Consider the following 15,139-nt stretch of genomic DNA (forward strand, 5'->3'; position numbering starts at 1 on the left):
TTACAATTTCTGAAAATAATTCAACAATCAGTCTAGAGAATGTATGGCAGGAGCCTGGGAGAGAAGTCAGAGAAAAGCGGGTGCTGAGAAACCATCTCCTTCTCCCTGGGCTGTGCTCGTTCGGTGAGAACTTCTCCTTCAAGGACACCAGGACCACATGGCCAAAAGTAGAAACTTTTTATCCTTTTCCTTCATTTCTTTCCTTGGGACAGAGAGGACCAGAGCTGACAGGCTAAGGGCTCTAGCTGGTCTGGGGCCGAGCCCAGCCAGAGGGCAGGCAAGTTTGTGTCCACAACTTCCAACAGGCTCTGGAGATGGGATAGATACGGGATGTCCCACTGTGGCCACTCTGGTCCTATCTCTGCGGGTGTGTTTAGCACACAGGGGTTCTCATCAGCACACGGGGGCTCACACCAGAACACACACAGGTAGATGTGCTCAGAGAGCCCAGCCTAACTCGTGGCCTTTTCCAGGCCAACCTTTGAACCACTGAGACGGACAGCCAGGCTCAGGAGGGCAACCGTGGAAAACGAAGCCCTGCACTAGGGGGAAGGACAGGACAACTCTCCGAATGTGTGAGGACCTCCTCCCCATCACGCTGGCCCCCAGCTGCCTCTGTTGACCTTCGTTCCCCTACCTTCTCCCTTCCCCCACCTTCTTCCTTCCCCCACACCCCACACCCCAGCCCTTGTCAGCATCTTTGCCTGGCCACGTTTACAAAATGCTCTTGCCGTCCCATGTCTGTTTTCCCATGGACCAAAATTCAAAAGGACTTGAATTCCAGGTGCAGGTTCACCATGTGCTAAATGTGTGACTTTGAGCAGTCTTAACCTGTCTGTGCTTCACTTATCTGTGAAATAAGGAGAAACACTCAACGAGTCCAAATTTAGTCAGAGGCGTTCTACAATTAATATACAGGTTGACGGTCCCTAATCTGAAAACCTGAAATCTGAAATGCTCCAAAATCCAACACAATATTCAAAGGAAATGCTCATTGGAGCATTTCAAATTTCGGATTTTTGGGTTAGGGATGCTCAACTGATAAATACAATGCAAGTATTCCAAAATCTGAAAAAATTAAAAAATCAAAAGCACTTCTGCTCCCAAGCATTTCGGATAAGGGATACTCAACCTGTATTACCCCTTCTGGGGCTTTGTGTTGGTGGAGGAATTGGAGTGGGGATGAAAGAAGCAATGATTAATCTGAAGGAATTAATGTCTAAGAGCGAAATCTCAAGTACCACAGCAGGAAAGCAGGGGAGAGGGTTCTCATTGTGGGGAAGGGGCCTCCGTCCAGTCATTAAATCCTCCACTGTCTACTCTTTATATGTAAAGATGACTGCAACATTAGCCGACTTGGCCCTCAGTTATCCAGGAAGACAAGCCTTTTTAAAGGGAGGGGTGCACAAATGCCCTGTGATGGAGTCTCCCAGCCTTATATCCAGCATTCCAAGCCTTGCCAGGGCTCAGCCCACTGTTCTGTCTTTGCAGCATCTAGGATCATGTATCTGCCATTGTCTTGCATTGTTCTTTGAAAGTATTTATAAAGCATATCTTCCCCCTTGGCTCTCCTGCTCTTGTGCGCACATTTCGCCTCTTTAGGCCTAGCCCTCCAACCCCAGGCCCACTGAGCTGTCGTCCTACTTTCTGAAAGTCTGTCCCCCATATCCTTCCTGTACTCCAGGGACCAGAATAGTACATTCTGGTCTGGCCTCCCGGCCTCACACTGGATTCCCTCTTTCCCAGAATAGCCACTTCATAACAGGATGGTGGAATCCACCGTCTCCAAGGCACCAGGCTTACTCCGGAAAACTGAAAAACAACCACAAAAGAACCTTCCCTCCCTGAGTGCCTCCCTCATGCTCACCCGTCAGACACCGTCCCCACCTGTGGCACCAGACCAGGAGGGGAGGAGCACAACACGTTGCCCAGCATCCTTACAGAACTGACACCCCTGACAAGAATGTCACATAGGATCTGAAACCAGAAGACTACTCAAGACACCTGTTTCTGGTCAGGACGCATAGGAAATGGTTTCTTGAAGAGTGTAACTGAGAAAAAGCAAATGTTTTGTGAACTTTGGAGTTGCAGAGGTACTAGGGAGGGGAGAACCAGTTGTTCTCCTGGGGAGGGGTGATGTCAAGGACTCCCCAGTGTGAGTGATCTCAGCCAGGCCAGGTGCTTTACAGACATCATTTCAGTCCATTCTCACCGACACCCTGGGCAAGAAGTATGTTTAACCCCATTTTATACACGAGGAAACCAATGTTCAGAGAGACTAAGTGATTTGCTTGGCCTAACTGGCTTCTCAGAGGGAAAAGATCATCTGGGCACACCTTCTTGCTGTTCTGGAGAAGGCACTGGAAGTTAAGGATTAGAATGCTTCCTACGGACTCAATCTAGTGTGGAGGATGGGTCTTATGGCCAGATGGCAACAAATTGAGAAGTCAGCAAAAGCCGTCCTTGGTTCTCCCAGCCCGTGTTCTCCACAGCCTCTGGGTGCCCATGTTCTTCCCTGGTCCTGTCCCTGCCCTCCTCTCACAGCTGGATTCACGGTGAAGGTCACTGCCAGAAGAGAGATGTTTAACATGAAGGAATAAATCACTCATGATGGTGTTTCTGTGGGTGAAAGTTCTGTAGTGGGGTGACTTTCCGGCTCTGGCAGGAGAAGGGTCCCCTGTGTATAGGAACACGCTGGTAAGGCTGGCATTTGCCCAGCCTAGGGGAGGCTGCTGGCCTTACCTGAGGACAGGAGCTTGTGTGTTCGCAGGAAGCTGATCGCCAGTCGCATGATGGAGGCCTTGTCCAGATGGGAGCTCACGCTGTGGGGCAGAGGCAGCTCATGGGCCAGCTCATAGAACACCTCCGTCTCCTTGCTCCGCCGGCACCGTGCAGCATCCCGGGACTTCTCCTTCCTCCTCTCCGAGCTACTCCTAAGTGGAGAAGAAGGGGTTAGTCCCAGAAAGGTTACTGTCAGCCTATCATACCTCTGGCCGGGACATCCCCATGGCCCCAACCCACAGTGCAGCCACACTCCCCTACTAGACTGATCAGGGCTCACACCAGTCGTCTGAGCCACACACAACCTGCTTTGTATTGTTAGCTCTGCTTTTGTGTGTGTTGGTGTCTTTGCAACCAAAGTCCTCCTCTTGCATTCCCTGTGGAGGCCAGAATAGGGCTTCACATGGGTGGAGTCTGGGCAAAGACTGGCTGATTAAATTAACTACCAATGCCTGGGACCTGGCCCTGGAATATCTGGGGATAGGGGTGAATGTCCAGGGATGGAAAGAGAAGGCTAAGGAAGCTATGGTCAGTGGCTCAGATGGCTTTGTCAAGGGCTCTGGAGAACAAGATAGTAAAACTGCTTTAAGGTTCTTTTTCTGCATAAGACACAATCAGAAAAAATTAAGAGTAGTACTGAACCGTAGGTCCCACTTCATACCAGAGAGTGATTTCCACAGTAAAAACTGAAAATGCCATTACAGCCCCAGAACAGTTAGCCAGACACCCAACAGTCTAGAGTACCAACGTGCATTCTGTCAAGGATTAAAAAGGAGTGGGCACAAACATTTTCTCTCTAAGCCCTGCCAGCATAGGTTGCCAGGCTGTCTCAGCCTCATTCTCCTCTTTGCTGCAGGATGGAAGGAAAGATGACACGCACTGAAGCTTGCCTCTTTCAGAAGTCCTAAAGAAATCCTGGACTTTCTTATAAAGTCCATGGCAAGTTCTCACACAGGCATGTTTAAAAGCCAGAATGTTTAGATTGGAGTTCTAACTTCTCTGCTTGTTAGATCTGTAAATAAATCATTTAAACTGCTTAGCCTCAGTCTCCTCATCCGTCAAATGGTAACAATAGTGCTTACCCTACAGAGTTAATTGTGAGGACTAAATGTGATAATTTATATAAAATCTTTAGCACTAAGCCTGTTGCAACTGTAAGCAACCAATGTTAGCTAATACTAATTAAAAAGATGGCCATGAAAAGACAGTCATGAGAGTTAAAAAGTTACAAAACAGTACAGGACAATTCTATTTTCATAGAAATGTATTATACCTAATACTTCCTATAAATTATACAGGAGCAAGGCTAGATGTGTAATAACTATTATTATAGGTATCACAGACATAGTGCTTACAAGGACTGTTTTAAGCAGTACTACCTTGGCTTATTTAAACTCACACAACTGCCCTTGGAAGTAGGCATTATTATTATTATTATTATTATTATTATTATTATTATTATTATCATACCTAATTTACATATGAAGAAACTGCCCCGTAGAGGCCAAGTAATTCACCTGTGGCCTCCAGCAGGTAAATGGGGAAGTCAGGCTTTGCACTGGGCAGGTGGGCCCCAGAATCATGGCACTTAACCACCAATGACTGTCCTGTCTCCTTCTACTCACAAATGTTAGCAGTTGCAGGGTAGTGAGGTTACGGGAAGTTTTTTTGGTTTTTGTTTTGCTTTGTAATGCTTATCTGTATTTTCTTGTGTTTCTATAAATAACCTATATTGCACATTTAATAAAGAAACAAGTATGCTTTTTATTTTTTTAAAAAGCATCTAAGCCAGGCATGGTAGTATTTGGACCTGTAGTCCCACGTACTTGGGAGGGTGAGATGGGAGAATCACCTGGGCCCAGGAGTTCAAGACCAGCCCGGGCAATATAGTGAGACCCCGTCTCTGTAAAAATATAAATAAGATAAAATAAAAAGGCATCCAGCGCAGTTCATAGGTTTCAAGGCCTCAATCCAATCAGCTCTAGCTGGCTCGCTCTGTCTTGCCATCTGAGATTCCAGAGGCTGTTTCTCCTTTTGTTTGGCTTTGCAGCCTGTTATTTGGACAGAAAATCTGTATTTTGGGATTCATGGAATGAGAGCATGCCTCTCAAATCCCTCAAGATTTGGGGCAGAAGCACTGTTTTGATTTTACAACATACTTCATTTAAAGAGACACACTATCCAGCTCTGTGGATGGATTAAGCGCCATATACTCGGATTAAAGGATGAATTGTCCAACAGCTGTTGATGGTCAAGAAGAACCTTCAGAAAAATTGTGAAATGAGTGAAACTATTTTTCTTGTCCTGTCTCCCTTCTCTGCTTCCTTTATCTAATCCCTGTTTCCCTCTCTCCCTGACTTCCAACCCCCAGGACACCTACCCCTGCACCCGCCTTTCCCCACCTTCTCAGGACTTGCCCTGATTAGACCTTTAGTGGCAGTTTTTATATTAGTCCCTCCCACTTGCATTTTAATCCTGACCTGATTGTGGAGAAAAAGTTAAAGAATTGCAAGTATTCTGGCACAGGAAAGGAAGATGGGAAGAGGGCAGGATGCTGAAACCGCACACATCATGCCTTTGGGTCAGGTGAAAGATGCTGGATTTCATTCTCTAGCACTAACCCTTGTGCTCTCCAACAAAAGCGTCATCAACACATAACCTCGTCATCAGGGGCCAAGGGAAGCCATCCTGAAGCAAAAGCAATCCCAGCACAGGCTATGGCATTAACGCCAATATCTGCGTGCACAAAGCCTCCCTCTGCCATCGGCCCCTTCCTCGAAGAAGAGGCAGAGAGGAAACGCCAGGTCGGGAAAAGGCAATCTGGAGTCAATGCTCTGACAATGGCATCTGATATGTGAATCTTGCTGTGCTTTTTGTGCCTGGTGCTGTACCAAGAACCTTTCATATATTAGCTCATTATACTCTCCCTAACAACAAAATAAAGTAGGTATTGTTTACACAATTTAGAGATGTGGAAACTGAGGCTCAGACATAATATGTTATTCGCCCAATGTCACAAAGCCAACGCCTACATAAGCCATTGAAGTGTTTATAGTCAGTGAGCAGACACTTAGAAGTCCTGAAACACACAGGGGATCCCTATCCAATTCCATCCTTGCAACCAAGTAAGGTAGGCAAGACAGGTATTGTCACTGTTCCCCTTTCACAGATCTGGAAACAGACACCTGAGCAGGTAAGTTACTTGCCTAGAGCAATCCAGCTAATCAGTGGCAGAGCTAGGGCTAGAACCCTGCTCTTCCTAGGCAAATACTCTTTTCACTGCTTAACTGTAGGAGATAGTGGCTTTGGCAAGAAATAAAGAAACAGCAACACCTTAACTTCCAGAAAAGGGAAGACTGAGAATCTTAGGCAGCCTCTTGGTTCAAAAGTCAGGGAGGTGGGATTTCAGCTGAACCTAAAAGGACACATAATAATGCCTTTACAGAAAGCACTTTTTCTTAACGTGTTATCTCATTTGAGTCTCACAACCCTGAGAGATAGAAACTATCATCTCCATTTAATAGATGAGAATGTGGAGATTTAGAGAGATTAAATAATTTGCTAAAAACATTGTCTCAAACCTAGTTCTTCTGGGTCCAAGATCAAAAGTTTTTCCATTGGCAGCAAGGAAACTATCATTTACTGTACAACTTTGATGTTCCCTGTGCTGTGTTGATACTTTCCCACAACCTGGATGTTCACACATACTTTGGGAAGAAGGGCTAATACTTTTTTAAATACAGTGACAAAAATTTCATGAGGGGAGCCTCATGTCTTTAAGTGAGCACCCATTCACCTTAGGATAACACCTGGAATGTTAAGAGTAGGACTAAGAACCAGCATCAGAGTTCAGATGGGGTCGGAGGGGGAAGAAGGGACTAAGTGCTGTGGGCCTTAGCAGACACAGGTGCCGGTCACAGTAGTGCTGGGAATGTGGTGGAATGTTATCAGATGTGGCTCTGCAGTGCTCCATAAAAGCAGCAGGTCCAACCCTGCCACAGTATCTATCTATGCCGCAGGTGGAGAACAAGCTGTTTCTGTTTGTTTTGGGTTGGTTTTTTTTTCCCCTGGACATTTTAATATGCACAAATTTATAGTTACTCTCCCCGAGGTGGAAACTCACATTCTGAAACATTTGATCCCAGCTAAAGTTAACAACCGCTTAAGCACCAGGCAGCCAGTCAAAAGATAAAACAAAACTGAAATGTCCAAAAATTGTCGGCAGAGATATGCTACAGTTCATCCAGGAAAAACCTCTTTGCCCAGAGCTTCGTTATCTTAAAAACATCTTAACTTTTAGGTCATTGCTCCAAGCATGGCTTAAGGATCGCTACTTAAGTCATGAATCTAAGGATGATCTGCTCTTGGTCAAGATGATCTTGGTTCCTGACTTCCACATGAACACAGCCTGGAGTGAGGCCCCAAGATGTCTGTCACAGACAGAGGGGTTGGTTGCCTAATTAGCTAGACTTTTAGAGTGATTAGGACTCACATGCCTAATGCCTGTGGCCATTCAGGTATCAAAACAATATGCCTATTACCCTATAAGGTTAAATGGCTTAGAAACAGAATGGATTTCAGCAGGTAAAGAGATGACTGAAGCTAATTAAGCCAGCTGGGATCAGTCTATTGGTTGGTGGTGAAATTCTAAGCTGGTGCCAATTTGCAAGAAGCTGAGAATGGAGGAAATAAAGGTCAAATGCAACTGGGAGAGGTCTAGTGACACTTCCATAAGGCTTGTGGCTGCTGTACAGGGGCTGCCTGATAGGAGAAACACACCCAGCTCCAGGTTCCAGAGATGAGGAAGAGTCACTGGTCCCCGTACTTATTGGGGCGGAACCAAAGTCGGTGGTTCTCAGTTTTGCTGCTCACTGGAGTCACCAGAGGAACCTTAAAAAACAGATGCCTGGGCTCTACCCCCCAGAGATTCAGATTTAATAGGTCTCAGGTGCAGGCTGGGCAATGGGAGTTTTAAAAGCTCCCCATGTGTAGCCAGGGCTGAGGACCACGGTTCCAAAGCAGCCAGTTTTTAAAGGAAGGGTGGATGGGTGGGTGTGTGTGGTGGGGGGAGGCAGATGGGGTTGGACTTGAATGTTTTTGGAGATGCAAACAGCTATGTCACCTTTCTCAAAGAGTAGGAAGAAAAGGAAACACATTTATTGAGCACTGGGGCCAGGTGCATTTAATAAACAGTCTCATTTGCTCCTCACTTAAATGATGCAGTGTTATTGGCCCCATTTTTGCAGAGCAGTGGTTCTCAATTTTAGCCTGCATCAGAATCACCTGGAGGACTTATTAATACATAGATTTCTGGGCCTGTGATCATGTATCTATGGAAGACTGATGCCCAGGTCCACTTCCAAAACCTAACCACACTCTTTCCCTCTACCATGCACTGTGTCCATATTCACTGCGTCCAGCAAATTTGAAGTCACCATCATAAGCCAAACAGTTATTTATCTAGGAGTTGGTGTGATCACCGCTGTACCAGACGCTATGGCTAATAGGAAGAGGGAGATGAAAATAATGAGACATCTGAAATAGATGCCACACAGAAGGTGGCTACCCTTCAAAGAAGCCGCCTTGGGAGAAGCCTGTAACTTTATGCTGGTAGGTGGCCATTGCTCTGTCTTTTGGGAAGTCTTTTTAGAATTAACTTCAGAGCCACATAAGAAAATCAGTCACAACTCTTCAAAGGACACACTTCATTTCAAACCCCAAACAATATTATCCAGTTTACCCACCCCGTTAGTCACCAGACTTAGCTGTGGATGGATTGTGGTTGTTTGATAGGATAAAATGTGCCCTCAAAAGATAAGACTTTGCCACAGTTGAAGGTATTGAAAAGAATGGTCTTGGCTCTGAGGGCCATTCCAAAGGAGTGACAAAAATGTTTCAGATGAAGGCAGTGTCCCAGTGGGCAGGGTTCTAGATACATTCTGATGTCCAAAGGCTGCAGTGATCAGTAGGGGAATCTATCACAAAGGGGAGGAAAGGTATCAGTGTTCGATAGTGAAAACAGAAAATAGGCCAGGCACAGTGACTCATGCCTATAATCACAGCACTTTGGGAGGCTGAGGCAGGAGGACTGCTTGAGACCAGGAGTTTGAGACCAGCTGGGCAACACAGCAAGACCTCATCTCTAAAAGAATTAGAAATTAGCTGGGCATAGTGGCACACACCGGTGGTCCCAGCTACTCAAGAGGCTGAGGCAGGAGGATCCCTTGACTTGGGAGCTCGAGGCTGCAGTGAGCCATGCAACACTGCACTCCAGCTCAGGTGACAGAGTGAGAACTCATCTCAAAGCAAAATAACAAAAAGTTACAAATTCAGAACAGAAAATATTAAATTAGCAAATTCAGGAGGAGCTGGCCAGATCAGACAGACTTTGACAAGAGAAAAAAGGCATTAATATGCTTTAATACACACACCTCTCCTGAGGGGCATGGTCTCTATCCTGAAAGAGACCACAGCCCATCTGGGAGATAAGACTAATAATCCAGACTAGTATATCAAAAGTCTACAAGAGGGGACAAAGAAGAGAGAAGAGACTGGAGTGGTTAAAACAGGGACAAATGCTTTCACTTGCCACTTCCCTGAAAGAGGAATCCTGGAAAGCATCTCATACCTCAGCCTCCCAACCTCCCCTCCGCTGGGGCTGAGCCTCCAGCTCTCTGACCTACTCTGACGGTCTGTGTCCCTGAAGCAGAGGGCCTGGACTGCATTCAGAGCTGACAGTAATGTGTGGGGCTCACCCAGCGTGGCCCTCTAATGGTCAATTCTGCTTGGGTTGACTGGAGATACTTATCTTCTGGGCTTCTCAGCCCCAGGCAGCCTCGTAGAAGAGAGCAGCAGATTCAATTACTAAGCAGCCCATCTGGGGCTCCAGATAACCCAGCTCCTTACGTAACCGGAGGACACGTGGACTCCCCAGCCCAGCTGGGAAAAGCTGTGCATACACAGGAATAATGATAATGAACTGTCCCTGTGCTTAGCTTCATCAAGCCCAAGCCTTAGTGGGTGCCAAGGTCTGAATGTTTATGTCCCTTCAAAATACTTATGTTGAAATCCCCACTCCCAATGTGATGGTATTTGAAGGTAGAACCGTTGGGAGGTGATTAAGTCATGACAGTGAAGTCCTCATGAATGGGATTAGTGCACTTGTAAAGGAGGCCCAGGGAACGCTCTCACCCCTTCCACCATGTGGAGACACAGCTATGAACCAGAAAGTGGGCCCTTACCAGACAATGAATCTGCCAGCACCTGGATATTGGACTTCCCGGCATTCAGAACCATGAGAAATGAAACTCTGTTGTTTATAAGCCACTCAGTTTATGGTATCTTGTTGTAGCTGCCCAAATGGGCTAAGACAGTGGGGCATTCTTTATTCTACATATTAGTGAATAATACCACTTTACATTTGGATCACACATTACAGTCTAAAGCACTCATGAGTGAATCTGGAAATCTGCAACTAAATTTGTAAATTTCACACAGTAGGATAGGAAGAGCAGCTACCATCATTCCCATTTTAGAGATAAGGAAAAACTGAGGTTTAGAAAGGTAATGGGAGTATGTGGAACTGGAACAAAAGCCCCGAGTTCTGGCTTTTTCAAGGCCCTGTGAACAGAGCGCCTGCTGACAGGCAGCACTGGACATGTGGCACGATTAGAAACAGACCTTCATTATCTGTCCATCATATAACCTAGCTTTTCCCAACACATAATTTCCTTTTTAAAAATGCCTTGGTGAAGATAAGGGTAATGCATATTTAGTATAAGCAACTTCAAAAATACAAAAAGTTATGAAGAAAACAAACTGAGATCTCACTGGATTTATAAATTAATACTTTGCTCTTTTTATTTAACAGGATGTCCCATTAAGAATTCTTTCAAAATATTCATAATAGCCGGCAATATCACATCATGTGGCTGAACCACAATGCATTTTACTATTCCCTTATTGCTTTTCAGGTACAGTTTCTAATTTTTAGCTGTTACAAATAACACCATGACAACTACCTTGGCATCAGGTGTTGCTTATTTTTTACAATAAAAGATATGTATCCAGCTTGCTGCCAGCTCCCCATAGCCACCTCACAGTGACCCCACCCCCACCCCATGAAAGCTGAGTTGGCAGATTTGGCAACATTGGCATCCTCAGGACCATAGCCAGCATTACTGAGCACAGAGCACGGGTCACAGTGCTTCAGAGGGCAGTATCAGAGGGAAGGAAGACAGAACGTGCAACAGTCTCAGCCTTGGAACCAGGCTCAGCCTCCTTTCCCCATGGCCAGCTCTCTCTAGGCTGCTTGTCTTCCTCATGCCTATGCAGGTCAAAGCATCTGAAGAGAAGACCAGCTGTGCTAAAACTGGCGGCTTCCTTTGACTCTAATCCAGTTCTGAGAAGGCGGCCACCCTTGTTGATGAGCAGGACCTCTTCCTCCATTGTAAAAATAAAGTGTTCTTTCCATCTTTCCCACCCCTCATCTTATCCACTGCAGGGATGTATAGAGAAGACTCGGTGCTGTCTTCACTCATGAAAAAGTGGGGAGAAAGCCAGCGGATGCAGGAGGCATTTGCCTGGCTCTCCATTGCTCTCTGTGGCCTCTGATGTCTGCCACTGCCTGACCCCTGACACCATGCAGCCTTCAGCTAAGGGACTAATTAACCTCCGCAAGCTGAGATACTGACTATACAACTAGGAAACAACCACATGTGACTCTTTCCGGTTAGTAAAGAACTCTCAGCATATTGCTTCTGTTTAATCCTGAATCAATCTTGCAGAGCAGGTGTATCACTCCCATTTTACACATGAGGAGACAGACCCCAAGGATGTTAGTGGCATGCCCAGCCATCACCCAGTGATAGAGCCAGCACTCAAACCTGGATCATTTGACCCTAAATCCCATATTCTTGATTGTAATTGGGTGACCTTCCCTACAAGGCCAATAAGCAAGTCCCTCAGGTTCAAAAGATTTAGCTGAGCTGGGGGCATCTTGAGGGTGAAGCCTTCTAGGATACTAAATCTGATGAGCTTTTTGAAACATACACTTGGTCTGGGAAGCAGCAAAGTGAGACACGCTGGCCACCCTTTTGCCTGAGGCCAGCCCCTCAGCTGGCAGACCAGCCCCCTTGGGATAGTTCTTAGCTTGGAAAAGTCTGTCTTTAAAAGAAAAAGAAAAAAAAAAAAAAAGGTTTGTGCTTTGCTTGCGGAGTCTACAGCTGCCACAGGTTGTTTCCTTCTCCCCAGACTGTTTTCTTTGGTGCCACCTCTCTGGGCTTGAAGGTATTTCCCCACACCCAGGCTGTTACCAGATCTGATTTAGATTTTTTCCTTAGGGCTTCTACCCATCAGCAGCCTTCTTCCTTTGGATCTCACAAGCTTCCAACAGCACAATCTGTGGTTTGGCTCAAACCCTTCTGCCTGTGCTGCCATCATGTTCCTACAACACTGCCTTCAGCTAAGAAAACTGACAAAGAAATTGCACAGCAGTAGAATCAAGAAGAAAAGGCCTGAGATGTAAAACGGGTCCTCAGCATGAAGCAAACTCCGTGGGGCAAGTGGGGAGCAGTTTCCCGCCCACACTTCAGCCTCTGGGGGGACTTAGCTCCTGCTGCTGCCCCTCCCACTCCCTGCCTGGAATATACTCTCTCCATCTCCTAGGCCTGTCTGAATGAGGCTCATGTTTCAAGATCTTCCATGCATCCGTTTCCCTAGGAAGGCCTCACCTGCACTGACTTCTCCTCCAAGTCCAGTTTCAGAGGTTACACATGCACGATTCGGCCCTGTGTTGCTCTCCCTTAATTTCACTTCTGTGGCTTCTGTCTCCCTAACTAGACCACATACTCTTCAGGGAAAGAACCCCACACCTGTTCTTTTGGTGTCCTCTAAAGCATCAGTAGTACAAAGTGTTACAAACTGGAGACATCGGATATAAAGCACTTCAATGACTTCAGTTCTGTGGATTCTTCAAAGCTGCTCACTGTTCTAGATCTTTAAGAATTCTAATCCAGCTCTTAATTAGAATAGATGGTTTCCATCTGGGAAGAGTCACCCTGCAGACACTCAAGCTGTGTGTATGTCCATCGGTGTTTTGTCACCTCTGTGAATCAAATCTGGGGTCTGAACTAGTGCTGCTGACAGCTGCCTATGGAGTCACCCAGAGTGGCACTTCCCAACCTTTGCTGTGGCCAGGAATCACCCAGTGATCTTATTACAGTGCAGGCTCAGTAGGATCTGGGCTGGAGCCTGGGATTCTGCCTTTCTAACAACCCTCAGATGATGCTGATTCTACTGGTCTGTGATCTCACACTTTGAGTAGAAAGAGACCCAGGAACACGTGCGATCTTGAGACTGAAGATGCCATCTGGCAGGGTTAGTGCTGCCTGATGCCATCCTAATCTGAGGCACGTAAAGTCCAACAAGTCCAATCTTCTCTCTGGCCAGGAAGAATCCTGTTCTCTTTGTATCTTTCTTTATGGAATTTTACTAAGCCCTACATTAATGTCCGTCTCTTCCTTCATGTCTTCCCTATCTGTATCATTTTATTCCTTCCTATTTCTTCAAAACCTACCCTTTAGGACCAGCTCAAGCCCTACTTCTTCCAGCAGTGTCCCTGGCCCCTTAGCAACATTCTCTAGGGTACTTCCTGCCCACATTACTCACAGGCCCTTATTAAAGGCCTCCCTGTCTTGGTGGCTTTTCTATGCAAACGTCCTACTCCTATAACTGTACTGTAAGTACCGGGGGAAGGGCACAGACACAACATCTTCCACTTTTGTGTATCCTTCCCTGGAGCCTGGGCTAGGGCAGACAAACTGGGTAAATATTTGCTGATTGTGAAAGACAATCAAAAATGCCCTTTGCTCTTTTCCTTTCCCTCTCAAGGAGGAAAGAAAAAGTGATCCCAGCTGCCTTGGCCTCCATCCCCAGCCCAGCCTCGCTCCTCTCCCAGGCGCTGCAGCTGGGGCGGCTTAGATTTTTTTTCACTCTCTGCAGCTCCTCTTCCCTTCAGTGAAGAGTTAAAGCATCGGGAAGGCTCCTTCCCACTTGGAAATCTCCATTTCCTCCTGCAGCGTGAACAAGAGAACTCTATGGACAGAGGCTGAGGGAGCCAACTGCGCAGGGAGTGAACTCACTCTGAATGGGGCTGTTCTAACACCCGCCAAGTCAAGTCATTAAGATGCCATCCCCGAGGTGCAGCCCCCAGCGTCACCTCTGGATATCCATATCCTCAAGCCTGCCGGCAGAAAGGATGAATGGTGAGCACAGAGCTGGTGAAAGCAAGCTCTTTCATGAGCAGGGCGTGAGAGGACCTCTCCAGCTCCTCTAAGGTGGGGGTGGGGCGCTTCGGAGTAGAAGTCGTTCCTCCTCTCTCCCACTGCCTCCTCTACCACACCGAACTAAAATTAACCCTCAGATTTACAGGGAGTTACCCAAAAGATTGCTCCACAAAAGGCAACCAAGAAGGGGGGTGGGTAATAACATTAGAAAAAATATCTGCAATGCCAAAAATAATCACTGTGTCATGAGAAAACAGAGCTGGACTGCCTCAGAGGCCAGCACTGGGTATATACAGGAAGGAGGGGGCAGAAATTCCCCTGGCAGTGTCGTCAAACATTCTGGATGGAAAAAGGCGGGTGGGGGGCGGGGGTGCGCATAACCGGGACAGACAGTTGTCAGAACTCTTTTCAAGTACAGAATATGATTTTAAGGGTCACTTCTCTCTTCTTTATTTCAGACACTTTAATTTCAAAGGAAACAACATTTGTTTAGACTTTTAATCAGGACTGATGCTTGATCACACGCTAATAGTGAAATATCCTAGGATCTGCCTTACTAAATCCCAACATGTTGCCAGAACTTCTGGTTCCTGGAATTTAAAGTATTTCAAAACAGCAAGAGAAGGGGGAGAAAGCGCGGGATCCCTCACTCTCCTGCCCCCATCCCCATAACCCCTTCTCCCCTCCCTATTAAAAAATAGAAAAAAAAGGAAAGCAAAGAAAAAGGAAAAGTGAAAGAGGAAAGAGCTGGTAGAGAATCTCTCCTGGGCTTCCTTTATAAAGAACCCTGATCTGAGGCCTGTTCACATGGTCACATGTCCAGCATTGTGGGATCTGATTCATGCCACAGCGCAAGCACTTGCTTTCCCCCAATTCCGCCCCCTCTTGCTCTGATGAGAAGTGAGATGTCTGCGCACATTTCCATTCCTTTGTAAAGAAGTCATCAAAAGCCACAGGAAATGCTAAAAGTCTTTTCCAAATTTATTATCATGCTCTCAAATAACATTGAGCAATTTGGGAAATAAAACTGTATTTTTCCCCCAGCAATGGCTTATTCCCTCTGCTCATTCAAT

General features: G+C 46.3%; 1 protein-coding gene across 2 annotated transcripts in view; it reads right to left on the minus strand.

Moving 5' to 3' along the window:
* The window catches only part of EPAS1 (endothelial PAS domain protein 1), an 89,057-nt gene that overhangs the window by 36,775 nt on the left and 37,143 nt on the right, over positions 1-15,139 (minus strand). For both annotated transcript variants that reach the window (XM_032176422.2, XM_058428732.1), the window contains one exon: positions 2,743-2,933. In XM_032176422.2, coding sequence (XP_032032313.1) covers positions 2,743-2,933 — 191 coding nt within the window. The remainder of the gene's footprint in view (positions 1-2,742; positions 2,934-15,139) is intronic.

Source organism: Hylobates moloch, unplaced genomic scaffold, assembly GCF_009828535.3.
Source record: "Hylobates moloch isolate HMO894 unplaced genomic scaffold, HMol_V3 SCAFFOLD_15, whole genome shotgun sequence".
In the NCBI taxonomy this organism is placed as follows: domain Eukaryota; kingdom Metazoa; phylum Chordata; class Mammalia; order Primates; family Hylobatidae; genus Hylobates; species Hylobates moloch.